The sequence below is a fragment of the Carcharhinus amblyrhynchos genome, chromosome 20 (genome assembly GCF_965287045.1).
Source record: "Carcharhinus amblyrhynchos chromosome 20, sCarAmb.v2.hapA, whole genome shotgun sequence".
Classification (NCBI taxonomy): domain Eukaryota; kingdom Metazoa; phylum Chordata; class Chondrichthyes; order Carcharhiniformes; family Carcharhinidae; genus Carcharhinus; species Carcharhinus amblyrhynchos.
The window spans coordinates 16,319,391-16,333,875 of record NC_137343.1 but is presented as its reverse complement, the minus strand read 5'-3'; the positions used below and the strand labels follow the sequence as shown (position 1 = coordinate 16,333,875).

At 41.0% G+C, this 14,485-nt stretch overlaps 1 protein-coding gene across 6 annotated transcripts in view; it reads left to right on the top strand.

Annotated features, from left to right (window-relative positions):
- hectd4 (HECT domain E3 ubiquitin protein ligase 4) overlaps positions 1–14,485 on the top strand; it is a 268,508-nt gene that overhangs the window by 155,852 nt on the left and 98,171 nt on the right. For all 6 annotated transcript variants that reach the window (XM_080208163.1, XM_080208164.1, XM_080208165.1 and 3 more), the window contains 7 exons: positions 3,552–3,671; positions 3,961–4,065; positions 4,192–4,355; positions 5,634–5,876; positions 6,912–7,104; positions 7,847–7,951; positions 9,522–9,610. In XM_080208163.1, the coding sequence (XP_080064289.1) occupies positions 3,552–3,671; positions 3,961–4,065; positions 4,192–4,355; positions 5,634–5,876; positions 6,912–7,104; positions 7,847–7,951; positions 9,522–9,610 (1,019 nt within the window). The remainder of the gene's footprint in view (positions 1–3,551; positions 3,672–3,960; positions 4,066–4,191; positions 4,356–5,633; positions 5,877–6,911; positions 7,105–7,846; positions 7,952–9,521; positions 9,611–14,485) is intronic.

Below are 14,485 nucleotides of genomic sequence, written 5' to 3'. Positions count from 1 at the left end.
AAAGGGGAAATGTTCTTTCAGCATCCACTCCATCAAGCTGTCAGGATCTTGTATGTTTCAGTAAGATCACTCTTTAATCTTCTAAATGTTAATGAATGCAAGCCCAGCCTGTGCCACTTTCATGCAAGATAACACCTCCATCCATGATATCAAGTGAAATATCTTTGAACTGCTTCAAACAAAATTTGTGAAGACCATTTCTTCCAATTTTTAGTTCATTTCATAGAACCATGGAATTCCTACAGTGCAAAAGGAGGTCCTGTGGCCTACCAAGTCTGCACCGACCACAATTCCATCCAGACTCTCTCTGTAAACCCATGTATTTACCCTGCTGAACCTCCTGACACCAAGTGGCAATTTAGCATGGCTAGTCCACCAAACCTGCACATCTTTGAGTGTGAAAGGAAACCAGAGCACCCAGTGGAAATCCATGCAGACACGTGGAGAATGTCCAAACTACACAGGCAGTAACCCAAGGTTGGAATTGAACCCGGGTCCCTAGAGCTGTGAGACAGTAGTGCTAATCACTGTGTCAAGGTGGATCTGTTTGGGTAAGGAGGCACTGGCTTTTCCTGCAGTGATGCCTAATTCAAAATCCCAACCTGAACTATTATTGAAAACTGCTTCCCTCAGTGAAGCAATCCATGAGAACGGGATAAATCCGTATATAATGACTACAACACGGGTACTCAAAGATTGTCTGTATCTGAAGGTCTTGGAGAAGACACCAAAGGAATCCTTTCCCTGTTCACAAAGCAGCAAGAAGAATTGGGGAAAAAAGAGACCAGCTATCTTATGTTTGCAGGAATCTGTGGCACTCTGAGATGGAAAGTATTGGGGAAATTTGTCATATCAGATTCTCGAAATAAATCAATAAACTTGAGAAAAACACAGAAGGTGTCGAATTGATGTGTTTCCAGCCCAATTACAAATTCAAAAATGCATCTTTGTTTTTCCTTCAAATTAGATCAAATTTGCTTTGAGAATATCCTCTGTAAATAGATTGTTTGATCCTCAAGTTGATTTCGTGAAGCAGTGGTGCAGATGTGTCTTGAAAGCAGAACCAGTAGATTTAGAACCAGTGAAAGTGTTAAATTAAAAGCGGAGGCGTTTAGAGTAGCTAAGAGTAGTGGGCGAGAAGAGGATTGGGAGAGGTTTAAATGTCAACAAAGATTGACAAAGAAGTTGATAAAGAAGGGTAGGAGAAACTATGGAGCTGGGCTAGTGCTTAATATAAAAAAGGATAGCAAGAGTTTTTATAAATATATAAAAAGGAAGAGGCTGGCTAGGGTGAAGGTTGGACCCTTAGAGGGTGAGAGGGGGGACTTAGTGGTAGGGGATGGGGAAATGGCTGAGGTCTTGAATAACTTTTTTGTTTCGGTCTTCACGGAGAAAGACGTGAATAATTTGCCGGGTGTTAGAGATGGAAAGGTGGTAGGAGTGGAGGGCCTGAATGACATTATTGTTGCTAGAGAGGCGGTGCTCGACAGACTGGAGGGACTGATTGTGGACAAGTCCCCAGGACCGGATGGAATGCATCTGAGGGTTCTGAAAGAAATGGCGGAGGTGATAGTGGATGCCTTGGTGGTTATTTTCCAAACGTCGCTGGATTCCGGGGAAGTGCCGGAAGATTGGAAAACGGCTAATGTTACGCCGTTGTTTAAGAAGGGTGGCAGACAAAAGGTGGGGAATTATAGGCCGGTTAGTTTAACGTCTGTTGTAGGTAAAATGTTAGAATCCGTCATCAAGGAGGAAATAGCGAGGCATCTTGAGGGGAATTGCTTGATAGAGCAGACGCAGCACGGTTTCGTTAAGGGGAAGTCGTGTCTGACAAATTTATTGGAGTTCTATGAGGATGTGTCTAGGGCAGTGGATAGAGGAGAGCCGGTGGGTGTGGTCTTTCTTGATTTTCAGAAGGCGTTTGACAAAGTACCTCACGAGGTTATTGCAGAAGGTCAGGGGGCATGGAGTTGGGGGTAGGGTGTTAGCGTGGATAGAGGATTGGTTGTCAAATAGGAGGCGGAGAGTGGGGGTTAATGGGTGCTATTCGGATTGGCGGTTGGTGACTAGTGGAGTGCCCCAGGGGTCGGTGCTGGAGTCTCAGCTATTTACCATTTATATAGATGATCTGGAGGAGGGAACTGAGTGTATGGTGTCGAAATTTGCTGATGACACCAAGATTGGTGGAACAGCAAATTGTGCGGAGGGTGTGGAGAGTCTGCAGAAGGATCTAGATAGGCTGGGCGAATGGGCCAGGAACTGGCAAATGGAATTCAATGTTGGCAAGTGCGAGGTGGTCCACTTTGGTAGGAATAATGGTAGGAAGGACTATTACTTACGTGGCGAAAAACTGCAGCAGGCGACGGTGCAGAAGGACCTCGGGGTCCTTGTGCATGAGTCGCAAAAACCCAGCCTGCAGGTGCAGCAGGTGGTCAGGAAGACTAATGGGATGCTGGCCTTCATAGCGAGGGGGATTGAATATAAAAGTAGGGAGGTCTTGCTGCAACTGTATAGGGCATTGGTGAGGCCGCAGCTGGAGTACTGTGTGCAGTTTTGGTCGCTGCACTTAGGCAAGGATATTTTGGCCTTGGAGGGAGTGCAGAGGAGGTTTACTAGGCTGATACCCGAGTTGAGGGGGTTGAGCTATGAGGAGAGGCTGAATAAACTAGGCTTGTACTCGTTAGAGTTTAGAAGAATGAGGGGAGATCTCATTGAGACGTATAAGATGATGAATGGGATGGATAGGATAGAGGTGGAGAGACTCTTCCTGCTCAGAAAGGACAGTAGGACTGGGGGGGCACAGCCTCAAGATAAAGGGGGGGTGGTTTAGAACGGAGTTGAGGAGGAACTTCTTCACTCAAAGGGTGGTGAATCTCTGGAATTCTCTGCTCGTTGAAGTGGTGGAGGCTGCCTCGCTAAATATTATTAAGACGCGGGTTGATGGGTTTTTGATAAGCGAGGGGATTAAGGGTTATGGGGAGAGGGCGGGAATGTGGAACTGAGCCATGATCCTATTGAATGGCGGGGCAGGCTCGAAGGGCTAGATGGCCTACTCCTGCTCCTATTTCTTATGTTCTTATTTATCTTGAGTGTGTCTGCTTTCTTCAGTTAACATTTTTGTATTTGTTTCAAAAGCATGCTCTTAATGCCCGTGTCTTCTGAGTTTTGTGTTGCAAGTTTCTCTGCCTCCCCGTTTGTGGATTTCGTTGACTTTGTACTAATATTTATGATCTGTTCACATTTATTCTCAAGAGTAGAGTATGCACATCTTTGAGTTTCTCAAAAGATGAGTGCTTCTTAGAACAGATTATTCCTAAATATATTTGCCTCAAATGTCGATTTGTGATTTGAGTTTATGCTGGAAGGTGTGCAGCAATTAGATCCAATTACGTTAAATTCTGTTCATCCAATTGCAAGGACTCTAATGTTCTTCATTAAATTTCAGTCAGAAATATTTTGGTACCGTTTAATAGCCTGTTTATTTTAAATGAAAGACCTTCTGGATTGAAGAGGTATTATGTCTTTCAATTATACACAATTTATTCTTGTAGCTGGTGATATATGCAGGTCCAAACACTAATAGCAGGAAAGTAGCAGAGTATGGAGGAAATACATTGGGTTATGGAAGTCGCAGTGTACTGGGGACTGGTTGGCCTAAGGACTTAGTCAAGGTAATTGAAAACAAGATTTTTTTCCCTACCTATTCTTTATAGTCGTTATTTTTTTCCTTTTAACTATTTGATAACTAGTAGCTCTCCTGTACACTTAATTGTGAAATAAATGTTTTTTGGTGAGTGCAGTGAGTTAGATTTGGATATATGTGTAATAGATACTGAAATGGAGGAGTGAAATTGAATGAAAGTGCAAAACCGTTGCTCTGTACCCATTAGACTTACTTAGAATTGAAGCTCACTTGATTCTTCAAGTCTGAAAATTAAATCCCATCAATATATTTATCAGGTTGAGGGAGATACCGTGACATTTTCTTTTGAGATGAGGAGTGGACGAGAACACAACACACCTGATAAAGCCATGTGGGGATTTGCCTGTACTGTTCGAGCCCAGGTAAGTAGATTGTTCTAGTTAAATTGTGACACATGTAAAGAATTGACATTTCTCTGATCGTCACAGGCTTAACTTTGCACTTGGTTATATTTGGCAATTAGCTTTTACACATTTATTTTACTGCAGGAGTCTTCAGAGGATGTTTCAGGAGGTTTGCCCTTCCTTGCAGATCTTGCATTGGGTCTCTCCGTATTAGCCTGTTCCATGCTACGGATCCTTTACAACGGACCCGAAACAACTAAAGAGGAGGAAGCATGTCACCAATTGCTTCGATCAAAACTGCTACAGAGGCAAGTTGCTTGATTACTTCTCATTTGGCAAATTTGTTACATTTCTCCATATTTTGAAAGATGGGAAATTACTATGTTGCTGCCTGATTTACTTATGAAGTAGGATTTTTATTGCTCTAATATTCATCTGCCAGGGCATTTAAAGGCAATATATACATACTGAAGCTGCATGTGTATTCAAAAGCTTGTTTAAGATGCAAGTATTACTTAAACAAGTGCACCACATTGTGTATTGAGTTAAGCATTGCATTTTACCATCTGTGTTCAGTTCCTCCAATTTTGCTTGTCAGAACTCCTACCAAAGAATGAATGTTGCTGATCAGAAGTGTAGCCAACAGCATTGTTTTTTCCTAGCATAGACTGCAGGAAAACAACCTACTGTTGTAAAACGATCCTTCTTTTAACTTATTGAGTAACACCAGGGAATAACTTCTACATAATTTAATTCTTTATGGGAGTGCTGACCACTTAAAATTGGTTAGCTTGTATCTCAAAACAGCTAGTTCCAATGTGAAGTATAAATTATCTGGACTTGGAATCATGCTCATTGCTATGGAAATAATGCTATTCAAATTACTTCTCTTCAATTATATTTTGAGGGAAGTTTGCATGGCCATACTTAAGTCCTTTTGGAATGATTTACAGTAGGTTGGAAACTTGCTCAGCTTTTTACAGGAGAGCAGCTAATCATTTGAGGATGCTGGCCACCAGCAGATACAACTATTGTAAAAAGCACCTCATTCAGAGGACCTGCTGCTTTTGATTAACCACTGTATTCTAAAGCCATGTCCCAATGAAAATGAAAAAGATGAACATTTATTTTTCTTAGTTATGAAATATGAGTGCTTTCACCATTAGGTCTTTTGTAATTTTAGAAAATCAATGTGATTTATATATTTGCTAATTAATAAATCCGATTCACAGCTACTGCCTGAAATGTATGATTTGTGTGTGTTGTGCATCTGTTAATTGGAGAGGTTTGAACTTGCTGTTTGCTGAGTACAGTTTGATTGTAAACTAGTTTATTCCTTTGGGCATGCTACTTTTGATTCTGTGCATAAGGTCACATTTCATTCAAGGAATTGTGGATCAGTGGATATTGTCATTTATACCTGGTATCAGAAAAAGTATCTGATGACTGCACATTGCATATTTATTCCATATCCAACATGCCATTGCTCAACTTGAACATACATTCTCTTGCAAAGTGAAAAATGAAATTGTGCAATTTCTGGGCTAGAATTAAATATATATATCTTTGTAATCTTTTGATTACAGATGCCAGTGGCAAGTTGAAGCAAATGGTGCCTTATCTCCTGCTTTGACTCCAAGCCCCTCTCCTCTGCCGCTAACTATAGAGGAAGACAGGGAGTTCACATATCCTTGTGACGCACTCGCACCTCCTCCCCCAGTAACTGGGCACTACTTTGATTTGCCAAGGATTCGTCTGCCTCCTGGAATAATGGGAAAACTCAGGGAAATATCTGGAAGAGCACGACCTCAGTTCAGACCAAGTATTAAGTGCGTGTGATCCCTTAAATATCAATATTTTGCTATGCTACCTTGTTAGGACATCGAAGCCCCTTTATGAAAGTGTAAAGCGTTGTAGGAGGAAACAGTTGAGTCTGAATAATGAACACTTTAGCAAACTATTTAGTTTTGTAATATTCTTTTATATTTGTTCTTGCTTTCTTGTTCCCTGTAGTTGGTGGGGAGCACTAACATTTGTAGTATGGTTCCTTGGATTCCAGCTGTCCCCAGTACAAATGGCCCTTCATGTCGAGGCCTAGGTAGTGAATAGCAACATGCTATTTAGTAGGAGCAGGCACATTTCAATCATGTCTGATTTTTGTTCTCTTCTAACATCCGCACTCTTGTACTTTCCAATAGCAGTTAAGGAACAATGATCAGGGAAACAGTTGCTAGATTTTCCCCCACCTTTCCCCAGCATCGGCCATTGAGACCACCTGCAACAAATACATTATTATCCCGAAATTGATCAATTAACAAAGGCTGGTGATCAAAACTGGGACTACTGAAGTCTTCATGACTCAGTTTAACACTTTTTTTTGACAATTGCCATTTAAAGATGTTAGTTTCTAGAGAAATGACGGCAAAAATATTTAATTACATCAATACTGCTAACGATGAAGCATTAGTTATCATTTTTACTCCATATTTGTCCTTCATTCTCTTCCATCATGCCAGTCTTTGGACTGGAAACAAATCTGTAGTTGAACATGTTATAAGCATCCTTCCTCTTAAGTTAATGGTGCTGTGTGATTGGATATGATGCATTTATTCAACTTGTTGATCATTGTAGAGAAAGAAAGGGCACATTCAAGATCATACTGCAGTAGGTTACAATAAGATGTCCTCAACAAGATGAGGAAGTAATGCTTGGCACAGAGTGGTTTTTATACTGTGAGATGGAAGTTATTTATGGATTGGTCAACACCTTGAATGATCAGATTTGAAATTATTCTGTTGATACAGTTTTTGGAGTGAAAATTGGCCACTCACTCCCTAATGATGCTTTTTGCCCCTCAATTCTAGGGAAGTGATTCAGCCTGATGTGATGGAAGAAATGGTGGTGTCATGTGTGATCAAACATTTGAATCTGATTGATGCGCTGCAGTCTCTGATTAATTTCCAGTACCGAGAGGAGCACCTGGAAGAATATGACCTGCTGTGTAAAATAATGGGAGAAACTTTCAAAAAACTTAATGCTATGGAGCGACAACTTCAGGTAAAGTTGGGGACTTAAGGGAACCTTAATATGCCTGTTTAGATGGATGGTAGATGTAAACATGGCCACTTTTGGTATGAGGTAGCATCTAGAGGTTTTTGACTTCGTGGAAAAGAATCTTAATGGGTTCCCTGAAGCCATCCTAAATTGATGTATAAATACGTGAAAAGAATATGTGAAAATAAAAATATATTGTCTATATGATGTAAACAATTAATGTGCTAAGATTCAATGCCACTTTCTTGAAAGAATTTTAACAATTATCAATAATGGAAATACATTTGGCAGTTGAGAATTGTATTTGCTCACTTAAAACATCAAAATATCATTTATCCTGAAATCCTAGATTTGATTGTAAAACATTGATCAGTTTTGTCAATCTGTGAACTAAATATGGTGTGTTATTTTTATTCATTACCATTCTGCTCTTTTCATTCTTGCTGTCTTGCAAGCTGATGGGAGTTGTCTGCAACTGTACTAAATGTAATTGTTTCTTCAATGATCTCTTTTTAATGCAGTGTCCAATCTGTATGAAGGAAGTACAGAATCTCTTTTCAGTGTTTCTCTTTGATAATTTGTGATTAGCTCAAGATGAATAGTTACCTGTTTTGTTCCAACGGATTATACAAGCCTCTAATTCCTGCTGTTAAACACAAATCCAGATATCTAAATGTTTACTCATATCTTCACATCCTTTAGGACGGTCCTATATTTGCTTTACTGATATTTTGTTATCCTATAGAGTGTAGCGGAGCTTGAGCAGAAATGGCAGAATGAAATGGAAGATGGCCAACAAGGAAAACTGGAAAACAATCTCCCATTTTTCCATGACTATCACTTCAATGAGGTTAGTCTTTGAATATGAAAGTGACCTTTTCTGATGATGTAGAACCTAAACTGCTGACTTCACTTTGTTCTCTGAGGCCACGGTTAGAAACGTAGGGAACTGGATTCAACCGATTGACCATCAACGTATGTGTGAAAATTAGTTCTGAGTATCATTTTGTGATAACATTTATTATCTCAACAAGGGGAAGTGAAGATCACAATCCAAAAATGTTGAATGTGCATAGGTCAGGCAACATTTATGAAGAGAGAAAGAGTTAGTGTTTCAGGTTGATGACCTGATATTCTGATGAAAGTTCATTAACCTGAAGCATTAACTCCATTTCTCTCTCCACGATTGCTGCCTGACTTGCTGGGTATTCCGAGTATTTTTTAGTTTGATTTTAGATTTCCAACTTTGGCTGTGTTTTCCTTTTTGTAGAGATGGAGGGCTTCTTATGGTCCAATGTGTGGTACTTCTGTCTGGCTCTGAGGGATTTGTTAACTGGCCGTTCCGCTGCTTGCTTAATGTTCCACTGTGTATGCAAGCTAAAAACTCTCTGTACTAAGAGAGGTCTTCCTTTTGCAGGAGCCCATTGCATTAGTCTATTAACTTAGCCAGAATGCGGAAAGATCAAAACAATTCATAACTTAGTCATATATGTTCAAACCCATACCTTTGCATGAGGTGCATGTGATTATGCAGAAATCTATGCATCATTATGATGTGAGATACTTGTGCAACGGATTTTTGATTTGTTAAACAAATATTTGGTTTTATGTTTGTCAACATAACAAAATGGGGCAGCACGGTGGCACAGTGGTTAGAACCAAGTTCGATTCCTAGCTTGGAACACTGTCTGTGCAGAGTCTGCACATTCTCCCTATGTCTGCATGGGTTTCCTTTAGGTGCTCTGGTTTCCTCCACAGTCCAAAAGATGTGCTGGTTAGGTGCATTAGGCATGCTAAATTCTCTCTTGATGTACCCAAATAGGTGCCGAAGTGTGGTGACTAGGGGATTTTCACAGCAACTTGATTGCAGTGTTAATGTAAGCCTACTTGTGTCGAATAAATAAAACTTTTAAAAAAGACTTGCATTTTTATAGCACCTGGTCACATGCTCCAATGTGGTGTGCCTCTGTGCTGCTCTGAAAATTATCTCATTATTTTTGGATACATCACTGTTGCTTCAGCAAGAGAAATGGCAATGCATTGTTCCCCCAGGAGCAGCGAGTGAGATGAGTGACCAACTAGATTGTTTTTGCTAGTGTTGGTTGAGGAAGTAATGTTGGCCAAACAATAGACAAACTTCTTGTTCTTTGATTTATATGAAGGAATCTATGTCCACCTCATCATTTCTGTTTAACAGCTCATCTGAATGCTGCTTCCCTAACAGATACATCACTCCCTCAGTTTTGGTCTGAAATATCAATCTCAATTCTGTGAACCATTCTGGAATGAGGTCTATCAAAAATTACACTTTTATAATAGGTATTCTTGATTCTGAATTTGTGAAGAGATTATCTTGTAACACACCAGACAGCCTTGAGTTGATTCCATAGTACAATTGTAATGATATTATTTCTCTCCAGAGTAAAATCAAGGAGTTAGAGCTGCTTTGCTCTCTGAAGGAGATACAATTTGACTGCAATGACTTGGAGAACATGGTCCTTTTATTAAGGTATGATGACAACAGCTGTTCTGGTGATAATTATTGTTCTTGCTTAAAGCTTTGTCTAGAGCCTAAAATTATGGTCTGTGGTATTAGGTTTTATAAACCAGAATTCTGAGATTTAATTCCTAGTCCGTAATGTGTTAGTTGATCTTGAGCAAAGAGGAAATAGAAGTTGCTCATCGCTTCTGTGTACTGCTAGGAGAAAATCAGGTTGCGTTCCAGCTATTTATTGATTTTTCCAAGGTCTCTGTGAAATAATGGCAGGTGAACAGAGGATTAGACTGACGTGTAATTTTCCTTATATAATTGGTCTGGCAACACTCATTGTTTAGACTCTAATGTGAACAGCGTCCACTTGGGCAGGTTCCTGAATGGCTGCCAAAGCAATGATACTTTCAGAGGCAAGAAAACTAGGCAGAAAATGTCCTTGAGCTGGATGCCCTACAGGATCTCAGTGGTCTCTGCAGCTTGCAGTGCACATAGCCTTCTCAGTTAGATTCGTGTTGGTTCAACTTTCACTTGGACTCAAATTTGCAAACTAACCACAGATTGATTGATTTTATTTATTATCACATGTATTTGCATACAGTGAAAAGTATCGTTTCTTGCATGCTATGCAAAGTGCACCATTCATAGAGAAGGGAACAAGAGAATACAGAATGCAGTGTTACAATCACAGCTAAGGTGTAGAGAAAGGTCATCTTATTGCAAGGTAGGTCCACTCAAAAGTCTGATGGCAGCAGGGAAGAAGCTGTTCTTGAGTCAGTAGGTACGTGACCTCAGACTTTTGTATCTTTTTGACGTTGTAAGAAGGTGGAAGAGAGCATGTCCGGAGTGCATGGGGTCCTTAATTATGCTGGCTGCTTTGCCGTGGCAGCAGATAGTGTGGACAGAGTCAATGGATGGGAGGCTGAAGTTAAATGACATTAAGTTAACTGAAATGAAGGCAGTTCTGCTGTACGTTGATGGAAAGAGAGTGTCCGATTGCAAGCATTGCAATATGCGTACAAATCACACAAAAGGTTAGCAAACTGACCAATTCTGAGAAAAGTTGTTGAGTTAGAAATAGTTCTCAATCAATTATCCATTGTGTAGTTGAACCATAAATGCCAGAAGGGTTCCACACTTGATCCTTGCACTGCATTATTTTATTTAGGGCATTTGTTTTAAGGAGGGAGAAATTGCCCAGTGTACCCAATTTTAATTATAATGCAAAAATGTCTTCTGCAAATTTGAATTTCTGGACATCCAATGAGGGCAGACGTAGAATTGGAATAAAACTGCAAATATAGGTCTTTAACTTACAGAAATAAGTTGCAAGTAATTATTTTAGTGTAAGTTAATATGAATCTATTTTTAAAAAATCAACGTGGAAAGTCAAACAAGTTTAAGCATATTATAAATAATAATAGAATCTAGCTGCCTTCAGATGATCAAAATCCTCAGTTCTCATCTCAGTTGATACTGCCTAGAAGTGTAAGCATTGTGTATATGAAATGCTTATTGTGCATGATAAGCCCTTGTTATCTGGACCAGACATCATAGAAACAGCAATCACATGAGACCCTTGAGTTCATCATTGATCGGACTTAGCTGTAACAATGCCATCTTATGGTGTAACATCAATGACCAATCAAAACAATGGTGTTCACACGCACTGAATGATGGGCAACTCAACAGAAAACATGCTGCTTGGCATATGACCATTGATTTTCAATGCAAAGTCCATGCAAATACTGAAGACCAACATGAAATGCAGACAATTGGCTTATGAGAAAATGGAAGAATGCAAGTTTGTGCGCCAAACTCTCCAACTCTTGAATCTGCTCAAGTGACTACTAAAAGTACTGAGGTAAATGTGAAATCAAAAACAAATTTTAAATATTCAGCTGAAGCATTGTTATAATCGATACAGCTGCGATATTCCAAGCTGGACGCCACTTTAAAAAAAATACATATTGCTGCCCTTTACAGTCTGTTAACATGCAACAAGCTGATCCTCTTTGGTGATTTCAATGCCAAAGTTGGAAAGGATACAACTCTGGGGAGGTGTAATCAACAGAGAGGGGGTAAGAAAATCCTATCATCAACGGTATCCTGTTCCTGACGACGTGTCTCGAATATGACCTTATTGTGACCAATACCTGTTGCATCAGAGAGACAAGTAAAAAACCTCATGGAAACAATCCTTCCCAGCACTGGCACGTGCTCAACTTTGCCATTGTCCAAGTGAGGGACCGCAAAGATGTGCGTTTCACCTGTGCCATGACAGGACCTGATGATTGCTGAACAGACCATCTGATCTGCTCTGTGATCAACAGCAACGTAGCCCCAAAGCAGCAATAGAAAAAATGTTGCAGGAAAATCAATGCTGAGGCACTCAAAGGCCCCGATAATAGAGCTGCATTCGGCCACTGCCTCAATGCAACCTGATTACTCTGGTGACCCAGAGATGCAGTGTCCGTATCTTCTGGTTTGCCTTTCAGGCCCCCATTAACAACACTTGGGAAGTGACGCTTGCTCACTTGGCCAGGAAACACCAAGACTGGTCCAATGAAATGAAGCAGGAGATCCAGGAGCTGATGAGCTGTAAGCACAGGCTTTTCTGAACCTGAAACAACAATCCAACTCAAGCAAGAAATCAGCTCTACACACAGCTGAGGCCCAGCAAAATACATGCAACCTAAAGAACAGATATTGGGTGGAGAAAACACAGGAGATCCAGCAGTTAACCAAAGTCGTGATGCATAAGGTTTCTTTAGCACAGTCAAGATCACCTACAGCCCAAGCCCACCCCATTGTTGGCCAAGAATGGAGAGGTGCTCATCAAAACAGAGGCAGGCAGTGCCAGCTGGAAAGAGCACTTTCATAAACTCCTTAACAGACACTTTGTTTTCAACACTTGCATCCTTAACTTCACCCTGCAGCTTGTTACCCACCACCAACAGCATGAGGTCAAAAAGGCCATCCCACAGCTAAAGTACAAAAAGACATTGGAAGCAAATGGATACCCTGCTGAATTACTAAAACATAATAGAAAGGCAGTATTGGTGCAAATACATGATATCATTTCTCTTATCTGGAAGGAGGAGAACATGCCAGCAGATCTGAGACAGTAATCATGACCACCTTCAGGAAAGGTTACAAGTCCGACTGCAGTAACTTCAAAGGAATTTCCCTGCTGTCGACCATAAGAAGGTCATCACAAGAATCCCCCTGGCTGAAGGTCTCCTCCCAGAATTGCAATGTATATTCTGCCCTCTAAGGGGCACGACAGACATGATCGTCGCCACGCACAAACTGCAAGAACAGGGTTCTTACACCAGTTGTTGTACATTGCCATCCTACTCCTTTTGCTGCCTCCTAAAGCTCGCCACCATCCTTCTGCTCCATGATGACATGCAAGCCTTGATCTTGACTAATGGATCCAACGCAGACCTAATTCAGGTTCGGATTAGGGTCAAGAAAGGCTGTTTCATCGCACCCAGCACTTTTCTCTATTTTTCCTGCTGCGAAGCTCCATCTCACCCCCTGTAAGCTCCCTGATCAAGTGGAATTAAATTACAGAACAAATGGGAGTCTATGAAACTGCTAGCTGATGACCAGATCCAACGCTGTCCCATCCTCTTGTCATGAAACAACAGAATGTAGACAGTGCTTGAGTTTGTACGTGCTCAGAAGCTGACCGCCAAGCCACTGTCAGCACCTTTACTGAGACATAGGAGAACATGGGCCTTAAGACCTGAAGACAAAATTCCTCTCCTAAACCTGCTCTGACCACACAGTACTGCCCCATAGCTATCATTGGCAAAATAGGCACACCAACATCAGTGTTCTCATTCGGGTCAATATCTCCAGCATTTAAAGCCTTGGCGAAGCTCGGTTAGCTCCACTGAATAGACCCTATTTGTGAGGTGCCTGAAACAAGTGCTTTATTTTGAGCTTTGATGCAGTAAGTGGGCACCAGGAAGATTGAGCAAACACTTCAAGGACATCCTCAAAGCCACTTTGGAAAGGTGCAACATCATCCCTCCCTCCCTCCCTCCCTCCCTCCCTCCCCCCCTCCCTCCCCCAACGCCTGGGAAACCCTGGCCCATGAGAGCCCAAAGTGGAGGAAAAGCATCTGTGAAGGAGCTGATTATCCCTAGTTTCATCGCCAAGAGCAAGCAGAGACCAGCATTGATAGCGAAAGGAGCATACGGCAAGCCGGGCACTTCAATCACTGTCTTCCCCTCCTGTGACAGAGCCTGTTGGCCATAATTGGACTTCTCAGTCACCTGAGAATTCATTTTTTAGTGTGGAAGCAAGTCATCCTTGACTCCGAGGAACTGACTGAGGGGCAAAAGAAGTAACAAGAACAAATTGCAAATTTGACACTGAAGGCAGTTTACTGACTGTTTTTGTGTCTCCTGTTTTGATGTATTCTCCTTGACACTTAGAACCATTTATTTGCACTGTTTATTCTTGGTAAGAAGTCTCTCAACACCAGGTTAAAGTCCAACAGGTTTATTTGGTAGCAAAAGCCACTAGCTTTCAGAGCGCTGCTCCTCTGTTAAATAAGTGGGAGTTCTGTTCACAAACAGGGCATATAAAGACACAAACTCAATTTACAAAATAATGATTGGAATTTAAAGGTCAGAAAGGTACAGACAATGTGAGTGAAGAGAATGTCTGTACCTTTAAGACTTGATTACCTGTAAAGACTCGCATTCCAATCATCATTTTGTAAATTGAGTTTGTATCTTTGCATGCTCTGTTTGTGAACAGAACTCCCACTCACTTGACGAAAGAGCAGTGCTCCAAAAGCTGGTGGCTTTTGCTACTAAATAAACCTGTTGGTGTTGTAAGACTTCTTGGTGTGTTTACTGACGGGATCTGCAC